This window comes from Petaurus breviceps, unplaced genomic scaffold (assembly GCF_028583685.1).
Source record: "Petaurus breviceps papuanus isolate PSGF00001 unplaced genomic scaffold, PetGlider_PUasm1.0 90604, whole genome shotgun sequence".
In the NCBI taxonomy this organism is placed as follows: Eukaryota; Metazoa; Chordata; class Mammalia; order Diprotodontia; family Petauridae; genus Petaurus; species Petaurus breviceps.
Window position 1 is genome coordinate 5,691,653 of NW_027187285.1, and position 18,489 is coordinate 5,710,141.

The window sequence follows — 18,489 nt, forward strand, 5'->3', positions numbered from 1 at the left end:
CAGCAAGGAACTTCCTGTAGTTATACCTCCAAGCACTGTGTGAAAAGATTCATCAAATAATTTGCCATAATCATAAATGAAAAAGGAGTCTCAAAGTGAAAGAAGAATGTCAATTTCAGAGTAATTGTTCCCAATTATTTGCTTCTACCTACAGAACTTAAGTTAGGTATATTAAGATTGGGGTTTGCCTTCCCTATAAAAAAAGAATTCCCTTTATCTCTAATTACTTTCAGTGTATCTTTTATAAAAAAATAAAAAAAATTTAAAAAAACTCTTGTGTCTTGGATAGAAAGCTGTGGTTATCACCCCAAACATGATATCCAGATCCTTTGCCTAAGTTCTTGTTTGTATATACTTCTCCTTAGTAACCCTATGAGTCAGACAGTATAAGCAGGAGTAGCCCCTTTTTTCTATAGAGAAAACTGAGGCTCTGGGAAGGCCTGATTTTTCCTTTTTATGTGAAGTGGCAGAATTTCAACTCTCACTCACTCATTGGTTGATGCCAGTATTCTTTCCACTATGCCATACTCTTTAACATTTGACTTCTGTTTCCCAAATTCTTTGCTAAGTTCTTTATTGTCCAGATTTCTAGATTTCTCATCTCTTCCTATTCTGATTGTCTCCTTGAATTTGGGGCCCCTTTCTTGCTCACACTTTCAATGCCTTTGATCTTCAAAACTTACCTGAAGACACCATAACCTCATGTATCTGTAACATTAAAGGAATGGTTCATTCTTGATGAGTTTTCTGGATCACACAGTTAGCATTAAATTCCAAACTTATCATTTTAATTTTTTTTCAGTGTTGATCTTTTTAACATTTTCTTGAGGTATGTAGTCTGTATGGCTTAAGAACCTATTGTCTCCTGAAACCTAAAAGTCTATACTTATTAATAACCTCACACCCTAAAAATTTAATTTTGTAGTTGTAAAACCAGCTCTTCCAATTTTTCAGTACTATTTCCAACTGCCTACAGTCTGATTTAAAGAATTTCTCCAAAAGTAATCACTTTTCAAAAACTTACTTTGATTGGGTCTTCTGATTGTAAGAGCCTGGAATGTCGTAAGTTGGCCTTCGCCCCCATAGGTCAGTTAGGATCGACAGTCTAATAAATTTAGATGCTGCATCAATAGCAATTGTAGAAAGAATGAATCAGATTCCACGGTTCAGCAATAATAGATAACATTTATAAAATGCTTTTCAAATAAATTTTATTGATGTCTCTTTTTTTACATGTCCAAAAGTTGCCACAGTATCCTTCCCCATCCCCTTAAGAAAGCCATCCCATGTAGCAAATAATTTAAAAAAAAAAAAGAAAAATTAGCAAAACAGATCAATACAAAGAAAAAGCCTTCAAATATGTATAAAGTATTATATCCATATACCTCCCACCTCTTCAAAGGGGTAGAAGTGTCTTTTCATATCTTTTCTTATTTTGCAAACGTCTTTTTGATGGGGTTTTTTGGTTATTCTTTCCATTTATAGTATTATCATTATTTAGTTTCTTAACTCTCTTACTTCACTTTACATCAGTTCACATATTTATGCTTCTCTGTAGTTATTTTTTACATCTCTTATAGCATAGCATTATTCTGTTATATTCATACATGACAATTTATTTAGCCAACACCTAATCTGTGGATATCTACTTTATTTCAAGTTGTTGGGTTTTTTTTTTTTGCCATCTCAAAACATGCTACTTGAAATATTTTGCGATTTTAATGGGAACTTTGTTCTTATTAATGACTACCTTGGGGTTTAAGCCTAGTAGTGGAATCTCTGTCAAAGGGTATAAACATTTTAGTTCCATTATTTACGTAATACCAAATTGCTTTTCACAGTGAATGTTCCAATTCACACCTCCAGCAATGATGCACACTAGTGTCCTTATCTTTCCACAACTCTTCCAGTATCGACTTATTCCCATCTTTTGTCATCTTTGCCAATTTTCAGGGTATGAAGTGAAATCTCAGGCTTGTTTTGACTTGCATTTCTCTTACCAGAATTTGGAGTATTGGTTTCATATGGTTTTTAATAGTTTACAGTTCTTTCAAGTACTTTTTCTGTTGGGGAATGGCTTTTGTATGTATGAATACTTCTGCTGAATGTCTTTACATCTTGGGTGCAAAAGCCTTACTAGAAAAATTTGATGCCAAATTTTTTTCCCATTCAACCCCTTCCCTTCTTATACTAGGTACATTAACTTTATTTATACAAAAGCTTTCAGTTTCTTATAATCAAAGTCATCTATTGTATCTTTTGTAATTGCCTCTGTCTCTTGTTTAGTTAAGAATTTGTCATCCACCCATAATTGTAAGAGGTAATTTTGATCTATTTCAATTAGATCTACTTACAATTTTTTGTGATGTGAACTTTAATATTAAGGTCATGTATCTGTTTAGTTGTACAGTAGGGAATAAAGTGTTGGTCTGAGTTTAATTCCTTCCATCCTGCTTTCCAGTTTTACTAGCAGTTGAGTTTTTGTTTTGTTTTGTTTTTAATTTAATAAGGTGTTTTTTCCTAATTTGTTTCCTGGTTTCTTAAAGCTTTGGGTTGTTGAATTCCTTTTTTTTTTTTCTGATTCTTCCATGTCTAGTGTTTTCCGTTCCTCAAACTCTGTTTTTCCTAACTAGTACCAAATAGATTTTATGATTATAGCTTTATAATATAGTATAGGTTTGGAAGTGCTATTTCTCCCCCCTCCCTCATCTTTACCTCTTTTCATTATTTCCCTTGTTATTCTTGATTTTTCCAAATTTATTTTGTTATTATCTCATTCTCTTTACTGCCCCTTTGGTATAGCATTAAAACTGTACATTTAGTAGTATTTTCATTGTTACAATGTTGGCTAAATAAGGCCAGCCATGAAAACTAAATATTCTTCCAGTTATTAAGTTGCTCTGTTTCCTTCAGAAGCACTTTGTAATTGAATCTTTTGTGTATTGATTGCCAGATAATTTATGCATCTTTTTATTTATATGGAATGAGAATTCCCTTTCAGTTACACCTCTTGGATTTTATTATTGTTATAGAGAAATGCTATCAATTTTTGAGGATTTATTAATAGCCTGCAACTTTGCTAGTGATATATATCAATTTATTATCTTTACTTATTCTCTAGGATTTTATAATTTCTTTTTAGGAGCAGCTAGGTGACAGAATGGATAGAGTACCAGGTCTGAAGTCAAAGAAGTCTGATTTCAAATCTGGTCTCAGACACTTGCTAGCTGTGTTAATCTAGGCATGTCTTTTAACCTTTATTTACTTCAGTTTCCTCTTCTGTAAAATGGAGATACTGATAGCAGCTACCTCCCAAGATTATTGTGAGGATTGAATGAGATAATAATTGTGAGGCACAATGCTTGGCACCTTGTACATGCTATATAAATTTTGTTTTTTGTTTTTTTTTAATGCCCTTTGCCTTAACTGTCTTGATGTTTCTTGTCATGTTGGTATTGATAGCGTTTCTAGCTCTGTTTTTAATAGTAATAGTGATAATGAACATCCTTGCTTTGCCCCTGAGCTGATTGGAAAAGCTTTTTTCAATTACATGTATTTGCTTTTAGTTTTGAGTAGACACTACTTGTTAAGAAAAATGTTTATATTTTATGATTTCTTATATTTTTCACAGAAATAGGTTTTGAAATTTTAGCAAGAGAATTTTTTTTTTTACTAATACTGTTTTTGTGTATCTTGGAAGATTAACTTTCAACTATTTTATACTTTCTTTTGTTTATCTTAAATGGAATTTATCTCTTTCTAGTGGTCATATGCAAAAATGCTTATGATTTATGTGGATTTATATTACTCTATTTCATTAATTTGTTTTCTGTTTTTGACATTCATTTCCACAAGATTTTGAGTTCCAAATTTTCTCATCATCTCTCCTCTCCCTCCAGCCCAAGATAGTGTGCATCTGATTAACCCTTCCATCAGTCTGCCCTCATTTCTGTCATCCCCGCCTTCTCTTATACGCTTCCCTTCTGTTTTCCTGTAGTGCAAGATAGATTTCTACCCCCCATTGCCTGTATATCTTACTTCCCAGTTGCATGTTCAAACAGTTTTTACCATTCTTTTTAAAACTTTGAGTTCAGTATTCTCTTTCTCCCTCCTCACCCACCCTCATTGAGAAGGCAAGCAATTTGATATTGGTTAAACGTGTGGTCATGCAGAACACTTCTATAATAGTCATGTTGTGAAAGACTATTTCTCCCTATACTGTCTCATCCCCCTATTTATTCTGTTCTTTCCTTTGACCCTGTCCCTCCTCAAAAGTGTTTGTTTCTGACTATCTCCTCCTCCCTTCTATCATTGTCCCCTCTCTCATCCCCTTTCCCCCTATTTTCCTGTACGGTAAAATAGATTTTCATACCCAATTGAGTGTGTTATGTTATTCCCTTTATAAAGCAAGTCTGATGAGAGTAAAGTTTTACTCATTCCCTCTCACATCTCCTCCTCTTCCCCTTGTGGATTTACTTAATATATACCCCTTTGCTTAACTCATTATTTTAGTTGCTCATGGATAGTTTGAAACAATGTAATAAAAATAATACCTAAATTAACTAGGTTGTTCAGTAGCATGGCAATCAGAGTACCAAAAGAGCTGGGGGGGGGCGGGGAGGGAGGAGAGGGAGACAAAATGAAATTCACCTGAAAGTGAAATGGGACAGAACCAGTTAATTTATACATAGCAACAATGTTAAGACAACTTAGAAAGACTTGAAAACTGATCAGTGCAATTACAAACCACTATTCCAGAAGATCAAAGAGCTATGTGCTACACATTTCATGACAGAAAGGTAATTGACTCAAAATAGAACATAAATTTTGTATCATCTGTATCCTTGCTTGATATATGGTTGTAATCATTGAATTTTATTGTTTAGTTCCTGATATGGCATGAAGAAATACACAAGAAAAAAGTTGGTAAAAGGGAACTAGCCAGCCTCTGAATGCAGAGGATATGGGGTTCACATACCACATTTAATGCATTCTATCTTTGTAACTGTGGAAAAATCTCTTAATTCTGAGATTCAGTTTTCTCATCTATAAGATGAGCTGGGGTTGACTAGATGACCTCCTGAAGTCCTTTACAATTATTTGGTTATCCTGCAAAGGTATGTTATACTTTTGTATATTTTATATACATGTTATACTTTTACTGTGTATACCTCGCTGCAGTTTGAGTAACTTTTTAAATACTCAGATGTGATGCTACTTGGTATGTAGATGTACGTGTGTATAAAATGTTTTGAATTGAGTCATCAAATATAATGCCTTTAAACACGATAAGATTTTCCTCCTTATCTTTTACTATCCTCTTTATTCTTGGTAGTTTTATGAAAGCTAGTATTATGTTTGTTACTCCTGCCTTTTTTTTTAGTTCACCTATAGCTTAATAAATTGCCATAAGAGAATACTTTCCGTACAGTGACACCAAAGTATTTTAGAGCAGTTTAATGCCACACAATTTGATGTAGTTTAATTTTTTTTTTTCCTTATAGGACAGTGGTGATTATCCCTTAACTATGCCTGGACCTCAGTGGAAAAAATTTCGCTCAAACTTTTGTGAATTTATTGGAGTTCTGATTCGACAGTGTCAATATAGCATAATTTATGATGAGTATATGATGGATACAGTTATTTCCCTTTTGACTGGTTTATCAGATTCCCAAGTCCGAGCTTTTAGGCATACAAGTACCTTGGCTGGTGAGTAAGCTTGATTTTATTAGCATTTTTTTTCAACATTATTGAATTTGGTTTCCCCTCATTAAATTAACTTCTTAAAACTAAATGTCAGTATGAAATAACCACTGTATGTACTATTGGATAGAAACATAATGTAATTTATTTTCTTTGTTATGTTTTTATGAATCATTTTGCTCACCTGAATTTTATGTGAATTTCATGATAAAAACTTTTTTAATGTACTTTTAAGTGAATGTTCTTTGTAGACCATTCACAGTTCAAGGCAATGACTATGAAAATCCTCTTTAAATTCCAGCATTTTCCCATATCTTTGTTTTATACCCTAAACCATTTTGGGAAGCTACCTGAGAATTATTTAGGCCATTTTTTTTAGTTACTCAACTAATCAAGATGCTAATTTAGAAGTGTTTTTAGTTCATCTGTATTTATTTCTTCATTGTGTAGTAAAATTTCATGTGTTGACACATTGTCCTCACATTCATATGAGGGCATTATATGAAGTTATCAGAATTATGTAATCTTACACAAGCTAGAGCTACACAAATACCCTATCATCCTGTACATACAAAAATGTTCATTTGATTAAAAACTAATTATTACTTATATAGAAAAAGTGTTTATTGTCACTTGGTAAAGTCGTCGTTTTGACACTACAAACACTCCTAGTCAAATTCATTTATTACTTTTTGTATTTTACAGTAACTAAATGCTACCATTGCTCTCTTCATATTTCCCATTGAGTCTATCACTGAGCTTTTATCCTAAAATACAGAGTTATCTTGTTCACCCAATTCAAGTTTTCAAAAGGCATTTGGGGAAAAGGGGGAGCCAACATGTATTAAACACAACCTCCCTTTTAACTTGATCCCAATTAATCTTAAATAAAATATTAATTATTAGTGATTTAATATTTAATTTCAATTTATCTACCGCTTAATTTCTTTTATATTCTGTCTGTTTGCTTATAGACTTTAGCCAATTTGTACAGCTGACATAGTACTACCAAATTTTTTTTCTTTCAATTTTTTTCTCAGTTCAATTTAAATTCCAAATTACATTAGCATACTGTCTCCTTAGGAGACCTTGGTTCAAATCATGTCTCAGACAATTACTGTCTGTGTGAATATAGGTTATGTTCTTAAACATTTCATAGTCAGCTTTCTTGTCTGTAAAATAGAGATAATAATATTTATACAAGGGTTCTTGTGAGGAAAGTTCTTTTTAAACCTTAAAATACTGTAGAAATGTGAGATAATATTTTAAGAACATATTAACACTATGGATAAAGTTCCTTAGGTAAAATTGCAGTGGGATAATTTAACTCGTATTCATGTGGTACTTTACTGTTTAAATAAAAATACTTTCTTCACAGTTATACTGCGAGGTAGGAAATGCATATATTATTTTCTTCCTTAAATGAGATAACTGAGGTTATAAGAAGTTAAGAACTTGCCCGTGATTGAATAGTCAGTCAGTACTGGAACCAGCATTCAGATCTAGATTTCCTGACTCCACCTTAATGACACTTTGAATCACAGCATGTTAAATTGTTGGGGAAAGAACCACAAAGAGCCACAAACCTTAGACTAGAGAGGAAAATAATATCTTTAGTCCACTTTACAAACAAGCATTTATCAGTTCTTTAATTCTTTTTTTCTTTTAAAGTTTTAAACCTTTTTCTTTTTACATTGTATCTTTTTTAGTGCAGTTATTCTCATTTTTTAATGTGAAATAAAGCACCATTTTCTTATCTGAAGATTTTACCTTTACGTATTAATAACTACTATGATTATGATGATCCTTTTCCATTCCATTTCAGCTTTCTCTTTTAAAATGTTTTCTCCTAGCATTTCTACTCCTTTTCATTTTGTTCTCTTTTTATATAGCACTTAACTGGAAGTCACTCTTCCATCAACTTTAATCATTGGAAACACATCCAAAAACCTGCCCTTTAGGCAGCTGTTTTCTTTTTGGCCAGTGCTTAGAGTCCTCCCTCACTCAGGGCCCTCAGACTCTTATTTGGACATCATTCTATCAACTTTTGTTTTTTGGTTTCTCGGCCCTAAATAGATTATAAGCAGAAATTAAAGGGGTGAGAGCTACAAAAAGGATTTAAACTATCACAGCAAAAGATGAAATAAAAAACCTATAACAAAATGACACAAAAGAAAACCAGCTTACAATCTTTTTTTCTTTTCTTTTCATTTCTTTCTTTTAAAAGCAGGTCTAAGAACTCCAAAAGCCATTTCCTGAAATGGCAAATAGGTACAGCAGAAAATAATGTTGTGCCATAAATGGAAATACTGTATTGCAGGACAATACATTAGTAATATTCATAATGATCTAACTCAAGTCATCTAGCAGTTATTAAATACAATATATTCTTTAACAAATCAGGAAAAGTAAAAAGGTGTTCTAAAATCTTTCAGAACTTTGAAAAAGAAAACTGGTCCTTAAGGGAAGAATCTTCAGATAATTGAAAAATGCCAAAAAATGCAGTGTTGTATATCTGTATTACCTTCTTCCTTTATGTTTGAAATTTGTAGTCCCTTTTTTCATCATTCTTTATTTTCTTTTATTTTGTCTTATCCACTTTACTCCCAATTTTCAACCATTTCTTTTCTTTTCATTTCCTGATTCTTCAAATTTCATTTATTTTGATTAGGGCTCCCCTTATGTTTCCTTTGACTCTAATATTATTCTTTCTCAGCTGTATAAAAATTCATTGTTTCTCTTCCCCTACATACTTCATCTTTCCACCATGTCACACTATACAGGGCTGCCTTAAACTTCCTCTCCCATTGTCTTATTATGTACTTAAGAGTTAGGTTCACTTATTCGTCTTCATAGTCAAACATCAAGGAAGAATGAGTAAAATTTACTGTTTTTATGTTTAGATAACTTTTTCCAAGTATTCTATTTTCCTTTGCAATTGTAATAAAATTTAAAACTTCTATTATTCCCATCCCTCTAGTTGGATGGTCATTATCATCTCCTAAAGAAAAATTTCAGGAATTGTGGGACATATTGCTATCATGGGGTATGTCACCTTCTCTTAAACAAGGACTCATAGGACTAAATGAGAACTTGATTCCTGATTCCACAACTAGACTCCTCAGGATTTTGTATTCTCATCTTTGTCCTGTCCTTTGTTATTTGATAGTGTTGTGGCCTTCGGTAGATGAAGAGATAATCGTTTTTATTCACTTTGCAGGACGAGTCTTGGGGACTAGATAAAATGGGCAGGAACATTTAATCCTCTGCTTCACTGACTATGTGCATGGAAAGTTACAAGGCAGTTATGGCCAGATATGCTTATCGTCTTTGGAATAAAATGCTCCTTGACATTGCTTATATCTTAGATGAGAAGAGAGACAATCAGGTTAGTTATCTTGCTAGGGTACAGATATGGTGAAGATTTCCTTCAGAGCTTCTTAAGTTATATATGGCATCATGTTTAGAGTGGTCATATAAGTAGCACTTTTAATATGTACTCCAATTGTCCCTTTGTTTTCTTGTGATTAATTAAAGAATTTGTCCCTTTGCTTAGTGTTTATTCATTGCAGTCATTTATATGTTGTTACATTGTAAACTAGCTACTTTTCAATAATATTGTTTAGTGCTTTCATCATCCTTTTTAAGTTCATTTTTGTCTCCCTTTCACTAATATTCTTTGAATTCTCATAATATGTTATCATTCTGCTGCTGTTGTATTTTAACTGTGTAGTATTAGTTCAAATATGACTACACCATAGTTTTATGAAAAGACATTTTCATGCTCCATCTGGAAGTAACTTGTCTTTAACTCCTTTTGAATGCCATACTGTTACATAAATGCATATTATTAGTTGTGTTGCTAATTTTTTAATTTTTATTCTTTTGGCATTGCAAATTTCTGTCCATTAAGTTTATTAAGATAATAAATATTGCTATAATTAGTCCTTTGCCCATTTTAAAATAATTTGAAGATCAGCATGTTTGATTTCTGTTTTTATAGACTTTACTGTGTTTTCCAACATGTAATCTACAGGATTTTTGAAACTAAACTTGTTATTCTTATTAATTAGGACCATACAGTAACATTACCACCACCCCATATACATTTATCCCTATTGAACTTGTTATGGTTTTTTGGAATATATATATATATATATATATATCTTTTAAAGTTTGAGTACACACTCATGCATGTACATAGACACATATATATGTACATGTATTATCAGAGAGAAAAATTTTCCTATATAATTAAATGGCCAGGAAAAAAATATTTTTGTCATTTGCTTTATTATTTATTTTGTTGCTGTTAGCTTTCAGTGTGTGTATGATTGCAGAATTTTGTATAGCCTTATAATTTGAATCAGTTTACATAGAACTATTTTACAAGACAGTGTTTATAATGTACTTTTCAAAATTATATGTAGAAAATGGTTCTTTATTTTACTAATTGTATAAAATCAAATGCTTTTAAGTGTTAAAAGAATTATTTTTCACTTGCCATAATTCTATTGTCCTTTACCTATTTTCCACATATTGTCTCACAAAATATGTTTACTTGCTAAAGCAATTATCATTTAGTACATAGCAACTTGGAAGATCACTAATGTGCTTTACCCTTTCCCCCTCAATATTCTGAATCTCCCCACTTTTCTATGATTTTTCAAAAACCAGTTTATTATTCTTCAAGAATATTTGTGAAGAAATTTATTCCATCAGACATATTCCCCTCCACATTCCTCCACCCCCCCAAAAAAGGAACTGATAGATAAAAATCTATATTATAAACAAGTGGGGGTTTTTGTTCTCTTCTAAACTATATTATTAACAAGGAATATGTGATTTAGAATTAACATGCAGTTATTAAGTTGATCCATTATTTGATAGAAAAACAATCTTAAGTCAGTTATTTATAGTACATGATTATCAGCCTAGAGACATGAAAAAACAAATAGTATATATCCCAGATCCAATGTTATTTTAACATTTTCTTCTGCAGATATCAGCAGTGAATGAAATAACAATGTCAAGTTAGCAAGGTCAACAAGTTGGAAAATAAGAGTGATTCCAAGATAATCTTGGAACAATAATTTTTATCTCAATTTTGAATACACATAATTATTTATGACTATATTCATTTGTATTCCTTTTTTTTCTTCGTCAAACCACCTTGCTTCCTTATCTCATTCAGTAGGAATGTGACTTTTGTCTTTTCCTTACATGTCATTTCACCAGCTCAAGTATTTATATGATTGTTTTGTTTTCTTCCTAAAGAAATTTAATCTCATTCTTCCTTTTTCCTGTTGATACTTCTGGCTCTTAGTATCCAGCCTCTAATTGTTTAACCTGGACAATTTTCCTCTTATTCAAACAAATTACTTTTGATATCTGAACCTAGGTTGCAAACCAACAAAATCAGTGGTCCATTTTGTTGGCCAAACCAAAAGAAATAATATATAATACTTACCTGCATAAATTTTAAGTTATCTTGACATTCCTCCCTCCTCTTCTTCCCTCATCTTTTTCTCTTACCTTCCTGCTGACTTCCTTGTTCACCTCAATTCCCACATTCATGTTTAGTGTTTGAATTTTTCAAGGGGACAGGTAGAGTAGAGTAGATGGGACTTCATTGATTTTGGCATGTTTTTCTAAAAGTATGAATTCATGTTCACCACTTGTGTTCAGACTGGAAAATATTTTTGTAAATTTCTCTCAAAACTGCTATATGCAATTCCTATATAATATGTATGTTCCCTTCTTCAATTTCCTTGTACTGAGTCAAAGAAGTTTCAACAATTTTATAATATCTAGCCTCTTAAAAAAGCTCTTTTTCCCCAAATTAACTTCACTTCTCCTACCAAGTTTCCAACTTGGTGTCAAAAATCAGAAATAATACATAAATCCTTTGACAAGCACTTAAAATACAAATAAGAATTTTTATAGTTTTATGAACTTCTATCTTCATGGGCTTTGGCCGATATTTAATCTAGATAGATTACTTTTTACCTCCAGATTTAATTTTATGTAAAGTAAATATTAATTTCTTTAGGAATATATTCTATGTACTTCAAACCATCCTGAACTTCCTTCAGAGTCATGAAAAAAATAATCTTTGACTCTTTGTGAAGGGAGAGCAGTCAAGTGTAAATAAGATTCTGAATTTTTATTTTGTTTGAATGTTGAATATTGGATCAGCATAAAAGTCATTCCTCCTCATGAAAAGTGTTAAAGGCTTTTATGGTTCTCCAAAGATGAAGAATGATGTCATGTCATCATATATAGCCAGTCTTTTGGCTGTTTTGGAAGACCATGACATCCTCACCATCCTCAGATTAAGACTTGGAATAGAGAACTGATCTGACCATTGAACTATCTAATTACCCTTCATCCTCTTTTAAGAATAGCATTTATGTGACTTTAAAGACACTTTCAACTACTATCTACATCATTTTATTATCCTTAATTTATAGTCAGTAGAGCTTTATTATAAAATTAAGATCTTAACCCTACTTAGGTACCACAGTGAAACATATGGTTAATCCTGGCTGCTCACTGAATTCACACATGTATTTGTTGCTAGTGTGTGGTAGAATATGGATATAAATTTAGTTTGAAAAAAAAAAAGACTCAATTGTAAATGTTCTGATCCTTCTTAAGCATCTGAGCCATGAAAGCTTTGACCCATTTAACTTGGCTTACTAAATTAAATATTGACTCCCTTGATTATTCTTAACCCTTCCTTCTCTGTTTTATGTCCTTTCCTTCTTTGAGACCTGTCTAAATTACTTTTACAGTCTGTATGAGAGGATATTTGTTAAGCAACCACATCATCTTAGTTGAATCAAGTGGTGATCAAGGGAAATATAGTCTCAACTCTTTTCTCACACTTTATTCCTTTAAGGAACTGGCCTTCGTTCTGGATCTTGATGGATATGTCATCATATTCCAAATTTCTAAATCTTATAAATTTTCTCTATTCTTCTTTGTGTTGCTGGGTATAGATACCTGGATGAATGTATATACATACATACCCAGACATACACACATATGCACAAAATCGTCTATATCTAAATGTTATTTAAATATTTTGCTTTAGATTAGCCTTGACACCTTGGGTTTTCACTAAATATTTCTGATAAGTCCTTTTGCCTAGATAAATTGTATAGAATTCTTAATTCTCTGGCATTTGGACCACTTGATTCTGCAGTTATATATTCTAAATATTCTGTGCAATTAGAGAAAATCTCTCACGATATTTTGTGAACATGATAGAGTTATACTGTCTGAATAGTAGTATAGTTAGATCTTTTTGTAATTGGTTAAATATCCTATCCAAAGAGTATATTGCTAAATAAGCTGAGGTTATCCTAGAAGAAAGAAACTAATGACATCTCATAAAGATTTGTTTGAGGACTGAAGCAAAATATAGAATGTGTGGTCATGAGATTTGAACATTGTACAAATCTTATAGAAGTAGCTAATAAGCTGGTAGTAGAATAGAGATTCATAATTTTCTCGACATTCAAAACTAATATATCCAAAAATAGAATTTAATGGATATATATATATATAAAATCCTGTATTTAGGTTCAAAAACTTAATTGTGCATTTTTATGATGGGGGTGATCAGGCTTACCAGCAGCTCATAGGAAAAAAATCTTAGGTTTTGGTGTCCCAAAGTACAGTGTTAACCAAAAACATAAAGAGTTTAAAGAAAAAGCTAACATAATATTGGATTGTGTTAGTAGATGCATTAAAAAATATATAGAGCATGTGTGTAGTATTATTTTTCTCTCTGGGTCCCACTTTTTGAGATCAGTGACAAACTAGAGAATTTTACAGTGAATGAAGGTCAGAAAATCAGATCATATGAAGAATAATTAAAGGAGTTTATGGTATTTAGGCAGGAAAAGACTAAAGTGAGGAGTGATACATACTATCTTTAGAATGTTAGTTCTTTCTAGATGTATTAGTACAAAGTCTTGCTGTTACAGGGACAAACTTCTTGATGACCAGCTCTGTCTTATTTCAATTTTTTATCCCAAGCACCTAGCACAGTGCTCCTGCATATAACAAATTAAATAAATATTTCATTGAATTGAAAGAATCCTTATACTTAGGGGAAATTCTGAAGTACTTTGACCTCAAAATCCCTTATAACTTTTTTTATTTTTAAAGCAATCGGGGTTAAGTAACTTGCTCAAGGTTACACAGCCAGTTATTTCTGGGTGTGGTGCTGAGTATCTGAGCCCAGATTTGATCCAGGTCATCCCGACACTGGAGCCAGTGCTCTTACTTGCTGAGCCACCTGGCCACCCCTAAGCAATTGGGGTTAAGTAACTTGCTCAAGGTTACACAGCCAGGTGTTTCTGGGTGGGTGCTAAGCCGGTGCTCTTACTCGCTGTGCTAGCTGGCTGCCCCCCTTATAACTTTTTAAACTCTATAATTTGAGGGACCCTGATTTTTACTGCAATGACCTTATTGTATTACGTTCTTGTGGTGGGACATTTCAGATTATCAGCACATATCTATGTACTTGAGAGAGGCACCCTGTGCCTCTAACTTTCCCAGAATTCTCTATACTTTCTAATGGAAAAAAAATGAGCAAGAATAAAACCTTTACCTTTGAATTCCAGCAGACTAGCCAGACTATACTGAGAGTGTTGAGTTAATGAGCAGCTGACCTCTTGGCTCCCCCAATTCCTTTTTTTGTGTTTTTCTTGTTGGCCACTTGTTCACCTCTCCTGTGAGCTCTCCTACTCAGATTCTGACCCTGCTACCTTTATGCCAAGATCTTTATAAGTAAACTTTGCAGTAAGGAACACTAGAAAAAGAAGCATTTAGGTTTAGGAAACCCTTCTTTTTATCCTGGGGTGTTGACCCTGACTAGTGCTATGACTTTGGACAGATCCTGTAACCACTCTCTCTAGGCCTATGTTTCCTCCTAACTTTTGCCAGCCTAATATTATCACATGAACTTTATTTCAAGTGTCATCTTTAACAACTCCTCCTACCCTCTAGTTGTAAATTATTATTATAATTTTATAATATATTGTATATTATAAATGTATATGTATAAATTATAAATATCATATATTTATAATATTAATAATTAGTCTATAGCCATAACTCATTGTAAATTATAGATAACTTCACGACCACTTAATTAGCTGTTGATTTTGATATAGATCATGTTTGGCATACGAGAGGACACTTATTTCAGTCCTAAATTTCCTCCTTCTGTTGAGAATAAAAAAAAAGTTTACTATGAAAACTTAAACAGTGAAGGAAGAAAAAATCTATCCCATTTTAATAATAATGTGTCAGTGTACAATTGTTTTTAATCCTCCTAGAGTTTAAGTAGGATTGAGAATGTAACACTAGCATTTCTCTATGTACATGCATAAGTAATGTGCTGACATGTAGTTGACACTTAATAAGTGCAAAAGAAAGACTAGATGGCCTCTGTGGTCTCTTTCTCTTCTAAATCTCTCTCCTGTATAAAGAAAGTGCAAATGGGCCTACAGGTAATGATGAATTATAAAATTCAGACACACATAAGTGAAATGCTTAGTGTAGAGAGGAGTGGGGTGAACTAAAACGTTTCTATGCAAAAATCCTAAGCCAGAGCATTCTTCTCTTGTGTATGCCGAATCGCCAAGGGTCATATTGGGGTGCTACTTACCTAGCACCTTGTCTTTCTTGCCATTTGCTTAAACGAATGTAAATTTTTGCAGACTACATTATCACTGGTCAGCAATGTTTATTGAGCAATACCTGTATGTAGAAAATCTTTTAAAAAGCTTAAACAGAGATTAAGATTCCTGTGCTATATCTAGACCTTTCTTAAAATGAAATTTTTTTTTACTCTAACATATAAAGGATATTGTTGTGTTAGTCACTTAAAGGAAATACCCAAATAACAACATTTTCCAAAAACTATGTTTACAAAAGTTATCTTCTCCATGCTGGGAAAAAGGGAAGAAGGGAAACATGGGAATATTCTGTAAATGAGAATGTTGTTTCTAAAACAGTGAACATGGACAAGTCAATATTGCCTTTGCTTATTATTTTTTATATAACTTTTATTATATAAGCTATTAGCAAAATACCTTAGTAATATTAGTAGTACTATTGTAATATTATTACTATTATATTACCGTTATTTTTTTAATATACTATCCACATGCTATATATACTGTTATGTTATACTATTATTATACTATTACACGACTATTATTAATATTATAATATATTAGTAAAATATTATATATCTTTGAAACTATATTTTTGGCCTTTGGAGAGAAATAGGAAAAAACTTCATGGTTGTTGGTGCTTGGAGTTCAGGTGGCTCATATGTATACATAACCAAATTATCAGTTATTATGTGAATTACTACATCTAATTATTAAACAATTTGGAGATGATAGTTCAAAAGTTTAATTCATGGCATATCAGGGGACCCTGATGTTTGAATGTGACTGGGAAAAATCCAGATTCAGTTAACCTTTACCTTCTGTAACGTCTTATACTCAGTAATATTTAAAATAAAGATCTAGTGGATACTGTCTACTAAGTGTAGGATGTTTAAAATTAAAACTGTCCCTACCAAACTCAAATGCCTCAGGCCCTTGTCTATCCATGTCCTATGTCTCAACTCCCCTACAGTGTATTTCATAAGCTTTTTGCAGTGCTACATATTTAAATTAAGAAATAATGCACACACAGTGAAATTATCAAGAGACAATATATAAAACCTAAAATCATTAGAGTGTGCAGTTTTTAAAAATATTTTCACAGCCAAATTAATATTTCATTTAAATAGATTGACTTTTGCATATCAACAAAGCACTACTTTTATGGGGAATTGATGACTACAGGATAATCTCATATTAAATTGGATATTTTGGTTATATTTATTTTAAATAGAATTCTACCTGAGGGCTCATTAGTGGAAAAGTATCTATTTCCAAATTGTAAATCTGTTAACACTCAGGCAAGTTAATCTTGTTCAAGTGCTAAGAAAACCCTTGCCACAACTGTTGGGGAGGGAGGGGGTCTCATTCTTATGGGCAGAAAAATAATACAAACTGATTTTGCCCAAATTTAAAGTACTTTTGTTAGGACTATTGGAAAAATTGTTCTTTAGTTGCTTTAGTAAGAATGTTTGATTTAAATTTTATATTTAAGACTTTCATCTTTTTTTCCTAAAGACAGGAAAATAAAGTATAGGTATCAGTAATACTTCAGTAAATGATGTTGATTCATTTTTCAATTAGAAGTTCCTGAAGGTATGTGTTTGTTGGGAAGGAAATATTAGCTAAGTTAGGGAAACATTCTTTTTACTTTGATAGTTGGGTGACTCGTGTTTTCATCCTTTGGAAGTTATTCCTTCCAACCTGTTTACAATGTCTTCTCTTCCTATATTAGTCTTAATATTTATCTGTGGCCTTTCTTAAATCCTCCACGGAGAATCCATTTAACTCAATGGATTTCTTCCCCTTGTTCTTTTAGTATCTAAAAGATACTAATTACCTATTGAGGTACTGATGTCTCTATTGTTTCATTCTTGCTACCTGATCAGCCTACTTCCTTTTCTGATCACATTTTGTTTTATAACAAGAATGACAATAGGGATATAATTCAGTTTCTCTAATTGTGTGTCTACTTATTAGTCACTAAACAAAATCACGTATTAAGAGTACCAAGAATTATGTAATTCTTAACAACCACTATCTTGGTTTCCAATTGTGACACTAAGCAGAACTGACAATTACTTTGTATTTTTTCTGTTTTCTAGTTCACCATGTCTTCCTCTTTGTTCTGCCAAGATTCACCACCTTTTCCCACCCCCCCCCCACCAAAAAAAACTACTTGGTAGCTAATCCTCTGGTGATAAGAAAGATATTCTGTGAAAAATAAAAGTTTATGTCTTTGTTTTATTATAGAATTATAAGATTCCCATACTTAATTAGGTTAGTTCTCAGAGAAAAGACACAATCTTTCACTGGGCCCTTAAAACCTTTGTAGCTTGGTGGTATCTATCATTGGTTGCATTGAACTTTGTAGAGCCTTGGAAAACCCCAGTTCACCTCTAGTTCATGATGAAGCAGATAAGTATGACAAAGATTCATATATACTTCGTGCTTTCACATTGATTAACTTGCTTGATCATCATAAGAATCTTATGAGAAATGTAAGGCACTGTTAGGGAAACATGAACTTTCCTAATTGGAATGGAATGGTTTAAAAGAGAAGTTCATTTGGGACAGAAATTTTATGAACTTTATTGTCTCAAGTTATTATCTTATTGTCTCTTAAGTTAAGGGTCTTCATAAACTGAAGAGTGACATGGAAGAGAGAGATAGTTCTGAGAGCTAGTTAAAATTTCCTTCAACAAGAAAGTTCAAGGAAATACTTTTATTCCTGACTATTGGACCAAATAATCACACAATTTACTTTGTACCTTAATTTTACTAGATTTTCCTGAAGGGAAAACAAAATAAGCATAACTTCACAGATCTTATTTGAAGGGTGCGATCAGTCTACTATTAGGCAACTGCTTCCTGTTCCCCACCCCACCCCCAATTCTCTGTTCTTTTCACTCCTCTTTGTACCCTCCATCCTAGTGTTCCCAGGAATACCTTAAGGAAGAGAAAAAAAGCATATCTGTTTACCCAACATGTGTTATCTTTCTATTCTCTGTCATATTTCTATGACCAAATTCCAAATAAAGAAATAAAAAATGTTAGGCTTGAGCTTGATACTCAGGTATACATTTAA

The 18,489-nt window shown here is 32.3% G+C and overlaps 1 protein-coding gene across 5 annotated transcripts in view; it reads left to right on the plus strand.

Annotated features, from left to right (window-relative positions):
• The window catches only part of STAG1 (STAG1 cohesin complex component), a 385,691-nt gene that overhangs the window by 219,312 nt on the left and 147,890 nt on the right, over nt 1–18,489 (plus strand). For all 5 annotated transcript variants that reach the window (XM_069063916.1, XM_069063915.1, XM_069063914.1 and 2 more), the window contains one exon: nt 5,505–5,709. In XM_069063916.1, coding sequence (XP_068920017.1) covers nt 5,505–5,709 — 205 coding nt within the window. The remainder of the gene's footprint in view (nt 1–5,504; nt 5,710–18,489) is intronic.